The 14,564-nt window shown below is 47.2% G+C and overlaps 1 protein-coding gene across 1 annotated transcript in view; it reads left to right on the forward strand.

Moving 5' to 3' along the window:
- Window positions 1-14,564, forward strand: part of LOC144114683 (frequenin-2-like) — a 211,622-nt gene that overhangs the window by 192,049 nt on the left and 5,009 nt on the right. Inside the window, exons 6-7 of the mRNA XM_077648568.1 lie at window positions 1,431-1,519; window positions 9,486-9,560. Of these exons, the coding sequence (XP_077504694.1) occupies window positions 1,431-1,519; window positions 9,486-9,560 (164 nt within the window). The remainder of the gene's footprint in view (window positions 1-1,430; window positions 1,520-9,485; window positions 9,561-14,564) is intronic.

Genomic DNA, 14,564 nt, shown 5'->3' on the forward strand with positions numbered 1-14,564 from the left:
GGAATTAAGCAAAAGTACCCATTTCAGTGAAAAATCACGATATTAAATTAAACCGCTAATTGACTAAAGCAGCAGAATGAGGCATCTGAAGTATAACTTTGTCAAAACCTTGAACAATGATCAAGCAAGAGTAGCAGGTAATTTTATGCCGAAAAACAGCCTCAGGGTACAGAAGGAGAATAAGGAGGCTAAAGGTTAAGTTGCGAAAGTTTTTTTTTTTTTTTTAGATCGTACTGGTTTCATTGTCCCATTTCGTTTCATGCTTTCTGAGACAGGAAATGTGGGTATGGTCTGTTGTGAAAAGCCTGAAAGCCTGACTACACGCCTGTTGTCACGTTCTTGCGACAGCTAGCCGGCAAACGGAGGCCGATGCCGTTGTTAAGATAAATCACGCAGTCATTTTAGAAGCAAGCATTCGCGCGTGTTCACTGTGAGCGTTTTGAGCGGCCGATTGCTTTTCTTTTGCGTGAAATGCATGGAATAAGGACCGCGGTTGGAGCACGAAATGAGCTGACCCCCAGCAGGGAACGGAGGAACAATGGCACGAAAATTAAGCCTTAATGTTTTTTTTGAAGTATCGATCTAACAAATGAAGACCCTGAATTACTGTGGGTGCTTCATCGAACGGCACGCGCGCCCTTGGTCGGCTTACACAAACTACGGATTAGTGCGACAAACGTGATGAAAGGCGAAACCCCGTCATTTGCTTCCACAAGTAATAAAAACGAGTTAAACATGCAGGAGGGCCAGCAGTTTTTCTTGCGTGTAGTCTATTCGTTGTATTAAACACGTTCATGCCCGATTTGCCCTTTGGCCTCTTAAAATTAGCATTAAGACTTACCATAGGAGATCAAAAGAAGTACGCGGATAATTTAGCAGCCAGTGCTGGAATTAGGGATGTTTCTGATGCTTTGTACAAACCCTGTTTTCATGTTTGTTCCTGCGTTCCCGCAACCCTGTTCATTCGGGCTCAGAGCGGTTGCGTTGGCGACCAGCAACGCAGCCTCGATGTCGGGAACCATTAAGGTTTAATTGAAACTGCCATATCGAAGGTCGGAGCGGGTAATGAGCCTACGTTGCCGGCAAGTTTTCAGTACCTTGGTGCACTTTAACGCAAAAGGAAAACAAAAAAGGGAGCCGACTACCCGGGCGTACAAAAACACATCTGTGAGCTCACGTCCGACACCAAAATTAGTCAGCACCGATAGGAGGCATTACTGTGACAAATGCCACAGGCGCACTTAATCTGTATCTGTAAAAAGTTTTGAGGCGGCTAGTGATAACTTGACCATCTGAAAATGGATATATAGATGTAGTCTGCCTGGGCGCCTAACACGCAACTGACACCACTTAGTGCGAGACCCTGATACGGTAACTGTGTTCGTCCGACCTCGCGGCTAATACTCTTTTGTGGATTCTTCTTACCACAGGGGCGTTCAGACTGTATGACGTGGACAGCGATGGTTACATCACGCGTGAAGAGATGTACAACATCGTCGACGCCATTTACCAAATGCTGGTAAGAAAGAAAGCGCTTTATACATCTTTTGCTAGTGTTCGATCGACCTGCTAGCAAAGCACGCTGCTGGGTGGGCTATCGTGCTGTGCTGTGCAAAGACGTGAAGAAAATACGCACAAAAAGACGCCTGGAAAAAAGGCAAGGCTGCTGCTTGACTGACCGCTATTTTCTGGGGGTGAAAATACAAACATATACCACAAACAAGCAGAGCGGGGACCGTTGTGCTTGAGTTCTTTTTTTTTTCTTTTAAGAATGTACCGAAGTTTAGTAAAGAAGAAAAGCAAAGCAATATAAGGAAAAAAAATATTGAGAACAAAATATACGTGCATACAGGCAGGTGACCAACAAATGCAAGCAATAATGGAGTGAAGGTCCGAAAGATATAAGTAAACTACGTTTCTTTAAATGCTTGTGAACTCCTGTTGAAAGTAGTTTAAACATTTTCACGCGTTTTTGGAAGGATTTTACAACTGCTAGCGCATTTAAAAGCTCTTTTAGGCTTTTTGCGCTTCTTTTCTTACTCCTCAAAGCTTTTTTAATGGGGGAGCGCAGAGAAATGCATTTCCGCTGAGGATTTCCATCAAACGAGCCACGCAACGGAAATAGATGTCTCTTCCAACAACCAAGGTTTATCTTCCAACGTCTGACTTTATAGGAGGCGTCATGACAAACTTTCGTGAGCAGAACTTTTATTTCACTAAAAGTTGAGGTAACTGCAGAAAAACAACCACGGATGAATGAATGTGTTTTACAGCAACTTCATAAAAGATGGGAATGAAAGACGTAATTGCGCGATTTCGTTTTTCACTTGACCGAGCTAATTTTCAGCTGCCAGAGTAACCCCCAGCATAGGCAGCGGCGCTTGTTCAGTAGCTCAAATGGTAGGAGGGGAATGCGCAGTGATGATATAGCTTGGAATTTCTCAGCTTGTACTGAAAAAAAAACAAGAAAAAAGTGCTGGAATGCACGGCAGTGAGAATAAGAAAAGTGTAAAGCTGAGTAGAGCAAGTAGCGCGTGTTTAAAACTTGCAATATAGAGACAGAAATGCGGAAACATGCGAAGGTGAAATCTTAAAAACGAATGAAATCAAATTATGGTGTCCTGAAGGTCATTAAAAAAGAAATTATTCTCATGCGACGCTAAATTACAAGAGAGAAAGAAGTGCACAATCATTTGCAAGAAAAGAAGGAAAATTATTGCTGTGGTAACTCGAGACACTAGGATATGAAAACAGTGCCAATAGCACAATCTATCTTCCGATTGAGACAGCACGTAAGAGCAGGCTCTTAGCATTAATAAGCGGTAACTAAACTTGACACTATTCTCTATGCCCTCTGCGAAACTCGAGGATTAGTGGCGCCTCCAAAGCAATAACAAACCGCATGCTGTTTTTGGCAGCTTGGCTTAAAAAAGACAACCGAGCGAGCAGATTGAGCAGATCTGCGCTGCTTCTCCTGGCGCATTGTACTTCCGCGCCTGACATTTTAATACTTTAAGACGATTTCAGCATTCGTACTTAAAAATCCTTTTCTGCCTAAAAAAATGTATACAGACCTCAAGTCAATTGCGTTGATTTATGACAGGCATGTACACAAATTTGCACAAAGGGTTACAGTGGTTGGAAGTTGTACCAAAACACCAGGATTTGTCAATAAAACTCACGAGAGATCATGGCATCGCAACTTTTTTTAAAGATGCGCATACTGCGCTAGAAGCCTTCACTAAATTACATTATTACGGGTGACAAGACCTGTCCACATGACTTAAACGAACGAGATGTTTCCAAGATCACTGTTTTGAGCTATAGTATTTTCGGAAAAGCTCCCCAGGTGCGATATTAAGCGCGCTAAATTCGTCTTAATGAAAGTATTCACAGCTATAACTATAGCGCACTCTCCGGAAAAGGTGAGTTTTTATATGTGCACTATTGTGGATATACAGTTGTTATGTCGTTTGGGATTGTTTCGTTGCGTTTAAAATGCGGCGGCACGAAGCCGCAAGTGACTCACTCGTTGAGAGAAACAACTCTGCTGTTCAGGTCTGGCCTAGACTTTTATTTAACTGTCGGGTGTGTAGGGGGCGCAAGTGATATACATAACACGCCCCTTTTTGAGTGAACATCATTACTACAATAAACACAAAAAGAACACTTCGTGAAGTTCAGTCCTGAAACCTAGCCGGTGGACGTATGGCTCTTCCAGCCCATGTCACATATATCGAAGCATGTCTTGCTTCTTCAGGATAGTTGTCAGGCGTAGCATCGTTGGCACTTGTTGGCCCCGATTCATCCAGGGTGTAGTCTTCTACTGTACTAGTGGCTTCACAGACCACCTGAATGCGTGGCCTCAGGTGCACACGGTTAAGCACATCAACTGTGGATAGCACTTGTGGATAGCACTGTATGGAGCTTAGGTTGAGGACCAACCTGTGTGACGACTGCTTTTTTCCAGTCATTCTTGCGCCTCACCCATACAGGTTGATGTTTCTTCAGAGGTGTAAGTATGCGAGTGTGGTTGTCTCCATATCTGTGCTGTGCACTCTGCGTTTGAGTAGCTTCTGATGTGCGTCTGGGGTAGTGTGGTTTCAGGTTATGGGGCAAGAACGGTATGAACGTTCTCAATTTCCTGCCCATTAACAACTCTGCTGGAGAACATGCTCCAATGGTTGGGGTGGCACGGTAGTTGGGGAGAACCAAAGGCAGATCTTTGCCATCGCTGTGCGACTTGATCAGCATGGACTTAACAGTCTACAGTGTATCGTTCTCTCAACCTGCCCACTGAACCCCGGGTAGTGAGGTGATGATGGCTCATGAGCAATATCCCATAGTTGCAGGAATGCTCTGAATGCCTGTGAATCAAACGGTGGTCCCTGATCAGAGATAAGCACATCGGGAAGTCCAAAACGTGAAAAGATGTCCGCAGGACCAAAGTAACTAAACTTGCCGCAGTGGTTTTCATACGTTTCTCTTCAACATACTTTGAAAAGTAGTAAAAAAGGATATAGGCATTGCCTTGACAGTGAAAGAAATCGACGACAAATTTTTCTCATCGTCATGCTCGCAGATCTCTGTCAAGAAGTGGTTGCTGAGGGTTTGCCTTCTGGGTGGATTGGCAGATATCACAGCTTGAGACAAGGGATGCAATTTCTTTGTTGAGTGTGGGCCAATAAACACTCTGGCTTGCTAGTACTTTACAAGCCACAATGCCACGATGTGCCTGATGGAGTTTCTCAAGAACATCAGCCTGGAGAACTGCTAGAATAACAAGCCGTTGACTACAGGAAATAAAGCTGTCTGTGATATACAGTTCACTTATGTGAATGTATGGTCTAGCCATAGGATGAACATCACAAGGCGATCAGGCCATCCTTGTTGAATGTAGTTGGTTAGCTGCTGCAAAACTGGATCCCGACTTGTTGCTTCTTGGGTCTGCTTGAGCTTGGTGGGCGACGCTTGAACCAGACTGGACACCAACGGTCTTGGATCACTGTCTGCAGTTTCTATCTTGGATTCGGAATTTGGGAATTTTTAAAATGCATCAGCCACAGTCAGCTGTTTGCCTGGTACTTACACAAGTTTAGTGCTATAGCACTGTAGTCAGAGCAAAAGTCTTTGCAGCCTTGGTGACATTTCTGTTAGGTCCTTTGTCTGCAGTCCAACAAGAGGTTTGTGGTCTGTTTCCACTGCTACAGAGCGGCCGAAAGTGTAATAGTGGAACCATTCGCTTGCGAACACCACAGCTAAATGTTCTTTCTCTATTTGTGCATAACATTGTTGGGGAGGCGTAAGGGCTTCAGAAGCATAAGCGATTGGCCTGCCTTCCTGCAAGAGAACCGATCCGAGGCCGTATGAGCTGGCATCTGTTGAAATTGTGATCGGCTTGGACGGGTCAAAAAAACACAACAGAGGTGCTGTTGTGAGCTTCTGTTTGATGAGCTTGAAAGTCTCTGTGTGCTGGCTTGTCCAGTGCCATGCTTCATCTATCTTCAGAAGCTCACGCAGAGTACTGGTAGCTGCCGAAAAATTAGGGATGAACTTCGTGGGATATGTCACCATTCCTAAGAATCTTTGCAGTTCTGATTTGTTTGATGGAAGTGACATAGCATCAATCGATCTGACCTTGTCAGAGTTAGGGGATAGCCAATCCGAGGAGAGCTGCTGACCCAGATATTTAATGGCTGAAAGTTCTAACTTTAGTTTTGATTTGTTAAGCTTCAGGTCGTTTTGTCTAGCTACGGTCAGAATAGTTCCAAGATGGACTTTGTGTTCTCCCAAAGTCCTTGAGGCAACCAGTACGTCATCAAAATACGGCTTCACAATGACCTCCCCTTCAAATACTTTGTCAGTGGCCTGCTGGAACAGTTCGGGGGCCGTCGCAAGCCCAAACGGTGCTCGAAGAAAACGGTAACGGCCCCATGGTGTTGCAAATGTGCAAAGCTGTGAACTAGGTTCATCCAAAGTCAGTTGCCAGAAAGCCCTCTTGGCATCAAGGACAGAGAAGACTGTTGAGCCATTAAGGCTTCAAAAGAGCTCTTCTGGTACGGTTGTGCGGTAGTGTTGCCTTTTTAGTGCTGCATTGAGGTTCCGTGGATCAAGGCACAAACGAACAGTTCTGTCTTTGTTGGTTATCACCACTATAGGATGGATCCATTCACTATGTTCTGACTCTCGTGTGATTATGCCATTCCCCTCCATGCGCTTCAGCTCTGACCTTATCCCCGAGCGCACTTGGTACTCTGCGAGGAGCACAAACTGTCGGCACTGCACCTTCACGCAGCTGGGTGCTATAATGTCACAGAAGTTGGCCGGTTTCTTCAAATATGTCAGGGAAATCATTCAGTACCTCCCGACACGGTTCTTGCAGCACTGTGTCAGTTGAGTTTGTCGTTGCTAGAAAGGTCTCCACACGGGAAAGCAAGCGCAGGGTTGTGCATGAAGTGGCTCCTAGTATCCGCTTGAGGGGCTCTTTCACCAGCAGAAATCTCAGGCGGCACTCCGTGTTGTTTACCGCACAAGAGAGTTCACATTCAATGGGTATTTGAAGCTGGTGGCCACTGTACCTAGTCCATTTAGCTGCGGTTGGCTTGGTTGCTGGTCTGCACGGCCACTGCTTGAACATTTGGTCTGGAATTATGTTCACGTCCGAACTGGTGTATAACTTGAATGTCACCTAGTGTCCATTAACGCTGAGTTTTGCTCCAGTCTGTTGCGTCGGCACTGACACTACACGTAGTCAAGCAGCCCAAGTATGATTCCTCCTGCGATTCTTGTTGTGGATGCTCATGACGAAATCCGAATCGCGGTCGAGGCGCTGTTTTCTGCCGACGTGGCTGTTTGCACAGGTGCGCGAAATGGGCAAGTTTGTCGCAGACGTAACAGTTTTTGCCAAAAGCTGGCACTGCTGTGGAGGGTACGAGGTTCCGCAGCGAGAACATTTGCGATTAGACCTTTCAGAAGAGCGATGAGGCTGCTGAGGCTTGTTGATACCTAGCGGACGACCAATTGTCTTCGTGTGTTTCCGATTACACGTGTGAACGGCATTCACTTTTGGCCGGTGATCACTGTTTGTGATCTCTTGCACATGTTTCTTTGGTATTTCTGCTGCCTTGCACGCAGAGACGATTTTTTCCAGAGTCAGGTTGTGTTCTCAAAAGAGCCGTTCGCGGAGAGCTCCATCGCAGATTCCAACCACCACGCTGTCGTCGATGAGTCTGTCGCACTTGCCACCGAAGTCTCATTTCGGCGCCTGTCGTCGAAGGTCAATCATCATTTGACTGACCTGGCTCTTGCACCATCGAGTTGAACACCGTCGCTGCTTGTATGACGTTCTTGTATGGGCTATAAGTCGTCAAACTTATCAAGAATTTATTTCACTGGGTCTGCGTCTTCGTTTTCGGCGGCAGGGTCTGGAGGGAACGTCTTTGCGATGCGACGAGCATGCGGGCCAAGTACATGAATCAACAATGTTTTGCGCGCTGATTCAGACTTAGTGTTGTACTTACAAGCCAGTAATGCTCCCCCAATCTTCCCATGCGGTCTGAGGAGTGTCACCAAGTTCGAAGAGAGCCAGGGGCTGGATGAAAACGTCGGCCATTCTTGTTGATTTCAGGCGTTGCGGGGACAATCTCCTTACACTTCTGAGACCATGTTATGTTGTTTGGGTTTGTTGCGTTGCATTACAGATACGGCGTCACGAAGCCGCGAGTGACACACACGTTGAGACAACAGTAAGAAACTCTATGCGTATAGAGTTTCTTACTATTAACAGTAATGGTGTCTTCGACTGGTCGCTTTAGATCGCTCTAGAGCGCTCTGAGAGGCGACCGCACATTCGGCTGGTCGAAACCGGCCGCTCTGACTACATTCGGCTGGTTCTTTCTGAACGCTCGCCTCCAGCTCAGAGCGCTGTGAGGCGCTCCGAGAAAAAAGTCGGAGCGGCTCCGAGATGAGTCCACATGACGGAGCCACTTCCGCCATTTCGCGAAAGCGGTGCGAGGCCTCGGCGTCCCCTGCTCGTAGGCAGAAGCAAGTGTGGGCTCTTGACGCAGTCACGCTTGCTGCGTTGTGTTTTGCGGGTGCCGCGCTGTGTGAGTCAAAATGTTCAAGAAACGCCGGAGAAGCATGTACGCTAGGAACGCGGTCTGTGTTGCGGTCGCATGACAACAGCGATTCCAGCAGCAGCTCAGACGAGGACGACAGTGTTATCCACAAGGCGATGCTCGAAAAATGAGCGTCCCGTAGGACGGAAAGCCGGGGTAGCGATCGATACAGGCTAAGCGGTGACCGCGATGCAAACTGTGCGACCACGTGCGGCTAAAGGTAATCAAGGGACCTTACGTGCGGCTACTGTGGACATCAGCAGCGATGCCGCGTCATGGTTACGGAAGTTACGTCGTCATTCTGCCATCTGCGCTTCCGCTCTGAAAACTCGCTGACCATTCGGCTTGACTAGTCTCTCTATGCGCTCAGAGCGAGAGCGGCTCCCACTCTGCCAGATCCGAACCGGATCGTGGGAGCGACCAGTCGAAGACACCATAAGAAACTCTATGCGTTGAGAGGAACAACTCTGCCGGCCACGACTGGCCTAGCCTTTTATTTAACGGTCGGATATGTAGGGGGCGCCAGTGATGACACATAAACACTGTTTGAAAGGGTTAAAATTGAACTACCAGAGGGAAGCCCCTGAAAGACTCATTTCGAGAGATTAGCACTGTGCGTCAAGAATAGAGTAGTCAACGCTCGTTTATTTGAAATTAAGCCAAGAAGTGATAGAAAATTTTACAGCAGCGATCACTAAATGCGAGTTGAAGCATCGGCTGATATACCATTCAGCATGGCAATGCCTTATATTTTTGCGTGAGACTCCAGTACATATTTCGAGTCAACTTATCTTTAAGTTTCATTTCGTTACTTTTAATGCAAACATAAACACATCATCAGATGCATTACGATGACCAACCGCAGCTCGCCGCAAGCGCTAAGGATTTATACTACCAGACGCGATCCCAAGGCATTTCGCGCATAGATCGTGATGTGCTTGACGGCTCCACGCGGATAGGTCTCCCAAACAGCATCTGTGGCGAATTCACGCGGCCAGATTTCTTGAACACACCTTGCTTACAGCTTCACACAACAAAAAACGCGTCTGCAGCGCAAATTTCGGATAAAAGAGAAGTTTATATCAGACATATTACAAACGAGTTGCGTGGCCGAAAAGGCGTTTATACTAAGCTGTTGGCATTTTCTTGTTGCCTATAAACGCAAAACCATGCGACTGGACTTGCGCGGCGCACATGGTTTGAACAGACCGGGCTGGCGCCTCTGCTTCGGCCACTAAAATTTTGCTGTTGATGACGGGATCAGCGCAGAGATTTCTAAAAACAGTTGATGGTGTCAAAGAAATGTTACCGAGCAAAGTGCCTGCAAATTCGTTTCCTTGTTCTTTATTTCCATCTTTTTCTCAACAGGGAAACCAAGCGAAGGACAATGCCGAGGAGTCTCCCCGGGAGAGGGTGGACAAAATATTCGAGCAATTGGACAAGGTACTACACCGACTTTCTCCTGTCTCTTCCTGCCGTCACCATATGGTAGTACGACTAACAACCTCGATATCACCTGTTCTACCTACATCACACAGGGCATTCTCACTCCCGATGGCAAGGAAACGGCACAGAAATACCATTGTACAGACAGAGCGCTGCTCGCGCTGCTCCCGACTGCGGTTATGTCCATCGGTGGGCAGTTTTTACGCAGTGATCGAAGCGGCACGTGGCACCGTGGTTGCCTAAAAAATGGGAAGCGTCTTGCTTTTCTTGTGGGCTTCTCTGAAATTAAGCATTTTCCGTGTGTGCTGTCAACAGATATTGCGCAGGTGGCAAGAATCGTTCAGTGCAAGTGAAGCACCGGTGTAGTATCGGGCGCTGCAGTATTGATTAAAGGGACACTGAGGAGGAATTGAGGTTGGCTGGTATCGTTAAAATACCAGCTCCTGATCACAAAAACGCCACTCTTACTGAGAACAAAACTCTTGTAAGGTAAAAAATAGCAAGAACCAAAATACAAGTATCGTCGCCACAGGTCAATCCCCCAAGTACTAGCGTGATGACGTCATAGGACAAGAGACGCCTTGGAGGAATTTTCCTTACTCCATGGAGCCACGAGTCTCTGAGGCTGACAAAGGAAGGTTGCACGGATCAGTATTGAAGGAAGACAGACAAAAGACAGCCTGAATGTTGGAAGCAATGAAAACCGATGCTTGGTGGCGCCACACGCGGCCAGGAGATGTTCGGTTTTTTATGGCGCTTCGCGTCTATGAGCTTTGCGTGCCCCGTGTTTTTTTTTTTACGCGCCTCGGTTTACAAACGCCGAACAGCAGAGGAACTGCAAGTGCCGCTTCATGTGCTAGTTAACCTTTGAAGGAGCCTGTTAAGGCTGGTCAGATGATCGCAATGGTTTATGAAACACTATGATGGCACGATGCTCGCTGATCGTACATGGCAGTTAGCAGTATAAAGAGCACTTGTGTCTTCGTACGCTTGCCCAGCGAAACGTTCCCGGCTGTGCAAGTCAGCTTCCAACTACTTAACGGAAATTGTTTATTAGGGACGGGAGACAAGGTACTAGGCAGTTAAGAAAAATATTGCTGATGGCTTAGCTTTGTTAGGCCAGGATATACGTAGCGAAAGCGCGGAGACTTCTGCATCGGAAGAGTGCATTCACTAGATGGGCCTTTATTCTCGGTGAAAGCTTGAGCCCTCGTAGTGGAGTCAAACTATTGAAGCTCTGCTTTTACGGCAGTGATATCTTCTACATAGGTACCTGGGCGAATCCTCTCTAAATCATGTAGCTCAACTAAAGTACGGCCGAGTTCTCGAAGCTGATGTCTCTTCAAAAACGCGATTTTTGCTGAGGCTTCAATAGCAATGTTTTTGTTTCTTGTTTAAATAAGTCCCATTTTTGCAAAAGTGAGAGGTCACCGCGTTACCACGTGTCCTTCAGGCATTTAGATACAGCACAGAAAGATACAAAGGGGCCTTGATAAGATCTAGTACCCATAGATTTCTGGATGAGCAATGATCTCGTCGGGCCCTGAGTGATGAAAGCCAGACTGCTCTAGCTAAAGAAATATTGGAAATTCTGTATAATGGTTGCACATACAGCGATGGTCCTGGTATTATTGAGGCTTTCTTTGACTATTATCGGAAGCTGTTTGGTGGTTGTGCGGGCAGAAACGTGCCATCAGATTACAGTCACTTATTCGAAGCCTTGCCCCGACTTGACGATGAGCAGCGTGCTGTAGTGAAGGGGCCTATCATTTTGGACTAAATTAAATCTGCCATTTCTGACCTGACGGCTCAGAAATCTCCTGGGCCAGATGGCATTACTAGCGAGTTCTATAAAACGTTTTCCACTTGCCTAGCTCCTGTCTTGATGCAGGTTTTCCAGGCTTCTTACGATGTTGGTTTTTTGCCCCCTCACTTTCAATTCTTGGCATACTATATTAGTTCCAAAAAGCAGAGATTCAAATCGGTTGAAAACAGTTGAGGGATATCGTCCAATTTCCCTATGTAATGCAGATTACAAACTTTTTGCAAAGGTTCTTTACAATCGTCTGCTGCTAGTTGTCACTCACTTAATAGGCACGCATCACATCTGAGGTATCAGAGGCCGCAGCATCCAAACCCATATTCATATTGCACGTTCAGTAGTGGAGACAGTATCAGATGAGATCGGATAAGTAGCTCTAATTCAGATTGACCTTGTCAAGGCCTTTGATAAAGTTCGTTACGATTTCTTGTTTGCGGCCTTAGAGCATGCAAATATTGGAGATGTTTTGTTTAGGAGCATAAGACTGTGCTATAAGGAGTCCTATACAAAAGTAATTGTTAACCAAGAGCTAACCAAACCTATTCCATTGAAATTATCTGTTCGTCAAGCCTGTACTTTATCGCCTTGGTTGTTTGCCCTATATCTTGAACGCCTTTGCCTCAGTATTATTAACTGCCCATCTATCCGTGGTTTCTCCTTGGCGCAGCGTGAAATTAAGATCTTAGCTTATGCAGATGAAGTCGCCCCGTTTTGTTCTGACGAAAAGAGTGTGCTTGAGACATTGCATTTTACTGAACAGTTTTGCGAGGTAACAGGTGGGGCTCTTAATCTAGATAAATCCAAGGGGTTTTGGTTGGGCCATTGGGGTACAACGCCAAGTGATTATGGTGGCATACGCTGGGACTGCAGGCCCCTAGGGGTTCCTCTACACCAAATTCGCAACAATGGCGCTTGCTGGGATTCTCAGATAGTCTCCATGAGGCGACAAACCCAGGCTTGGATGGGTAGGGAACTGTCAGTGTTTGCTCAGGCTCAAGTCTGCAACATTTTTCTTTATTTGCAAAACTTGCCTATGTGCTGCAGGTTCTCCACTGTGCGAGGAAGAAAGTGCAGGTGATGCACAGAATATTTGCTGCATTCGTGTGGCGTTCCCAATGAAAACCCATGCGTCGCTATAACCTATTTCTTTCTCTAGAGACTGGTGGGATCGGCCTTGTTAACTTAATCGTGCATCAGCTTGTCTCGCGGTTTTTTTTTTTCAAATCTTCAAACCACCATTTTTTAGTAGCCATGCTTATAGGCGTCTCAGAGCTCATTTCCTTTTCCTATTCGCACCGACGGGACACACTCGCGAGGAGCCTTTATGGGGATTCCTTAAGGAAGCTGCTGACACCTTCAATTTCCTCACTGTGCGCTTTTCTTTAGACTACCTGTACAGCCTCTCCAGAAGGCAGATGACTCAGACACTTACAGAGTATTTGTTCCCTGTGCCGTTGCATCGGCAACCTTTTCTGCAGTTCCTTGACACCACTGTTTTAAAACGTGTTAGGCGAATGTGTATTTCTTCTGCAGCAAAAACATTCTTCTTTAAACTGTACACATCCACGCTGCCTGTGAAGGCATGGCTTCATGCTAAGGAGATGCTTGCGCCATGGACGGAGAATTGCCACCTGTGCAATACACCAGACACAATTGACCGTTGTTTTATTATGTGCATTGATGCTAAATTCTTTTGGGACATTTTACAGCGAACAATTAAGAAGGACACTGACATCACAAACCACAGTATCCGTTTTTTGCCTGTGGAGAAAAACTCTGTTGTGCCATATGATCTATTCATGTTGCTGGGACTATTTAAGAGCCGCATGATGGACCGCCACACCGAATCACCACTGTCGTCGTAATCTGTTTCGTGACCAATGCGCTTTGGGCGGGGAGTATATGCTGCCCTGCAAGAGCCGCCTAGCTGGCTCCCCTATCTGGATGCATGTGTGTGCCTCCCAGAATTTTGATGTTTTGGAAAGAGGGTTCATGCAGGAGTACGGTGGCCTGGTTTTATGTGGCGTAAGCATGCTTAGACTATTCTTTTCGGCACTATTTCCTTGCAAAAAAGAAAAGAGCCGTCGTGGCGGAGTGGTAGCGTCTCCGCCTCATACGCCAAAGGCCCTGGTACGATTGCGAGCCTCGGCACAGGTTTTTTTTATTCTGTGAGTGGGCGGGGGATTTCAGTGGCTCCTATAGATGCCGCCACCGAATACGTTGGTTAGCGGTTAAGCGCAGGCTCTGTTAAGGCGCTTTTAAACTCCGGCGTAACGCGCGCGCGCGCTGCACGGCGGCGTCACATCGACCGAACCGAGTTCGGCGGCTTCGGTGCGCTCTGACCGCACTGGCACGTCTCTATTTCGCGCTTGGAGCACGTCTCTATTTCGCGCCGAGTGCGCCAGCCACCGCAGGCCCGGCCACACCGGTTCGGCTCCGCGGCGAGGCGCGCGTTGTGACGTCGTGTGTCTCCTCGGAGCACCGCCACGGCGAAATCAAAAGTTCGCGGCCAGCAAAGCTCTCGCTTTAAAAGATTCCGAACCTCCAGAGAACATGAATCCGATCTCCTCCAACTCGTTTGTTTGCAGCTTCATTCAATAGCTTCGGCAGTTGGGCGGCTAATTTAATCCATTCACAGTACACATTTGAAGGCACATGCAAGTGGGCGAGAGAACCCGATCCAGCGGACCCCGTACCTCCGGAAACGCGCGGAACCCGTTGAAGCGTCGTGCGTCGGTTTTACATTCAAGCCGTGAACTTTAAACGCGAGCGCCCTTGAGCACCCATCCGTTTTTGTGGCAACAAAAAAATAAATAACCTAGCCCTTGCAACCGTGAGAAACCTTCTCGACGCTGCCTCCTGTACCGTGCAACAGCGCCTTTCAAGGAATCACAATCTATTGGCCCCAAAGCCTCAGCCAACCTCCGATGGGCGCGACGGGCCGACCTTGTCCTCACCCCTCGTGACTCCCCGTACTGGGGTTAAGACATTTAATTAGCATCAGCTGCTCACTGAGGAAGGGGGAACCACCCGCCGGCACCTAACCTAACAGTGCTCCCTCAAAAGTATCGCACGCTCTGTGGGGCTGAGGTCGCTCAACTGCAGGCCGGAGTTTTTGCGAGAACTTCGTTGGAGGGGTTCGGGAATGGGATCCATCGTAACGCTCGCAAGACACCAGC

This window comes from Amblyomma americanum, chromosome 1 (genome assembly GCF_052857255.1).
Source record: "Amblyomma americanum isolate KBUSLIRL-KWMA chromosome 1, ASM5285725v1, whole genome shotgun sequence".
NCBI classification, from domain to species: domain Eukaryota; kingdom Metazoa; phylum Arthropoda; class Arachnida; order Ixodida; family Ixodidae; genus Amblyomma; species Amblyomma americanum.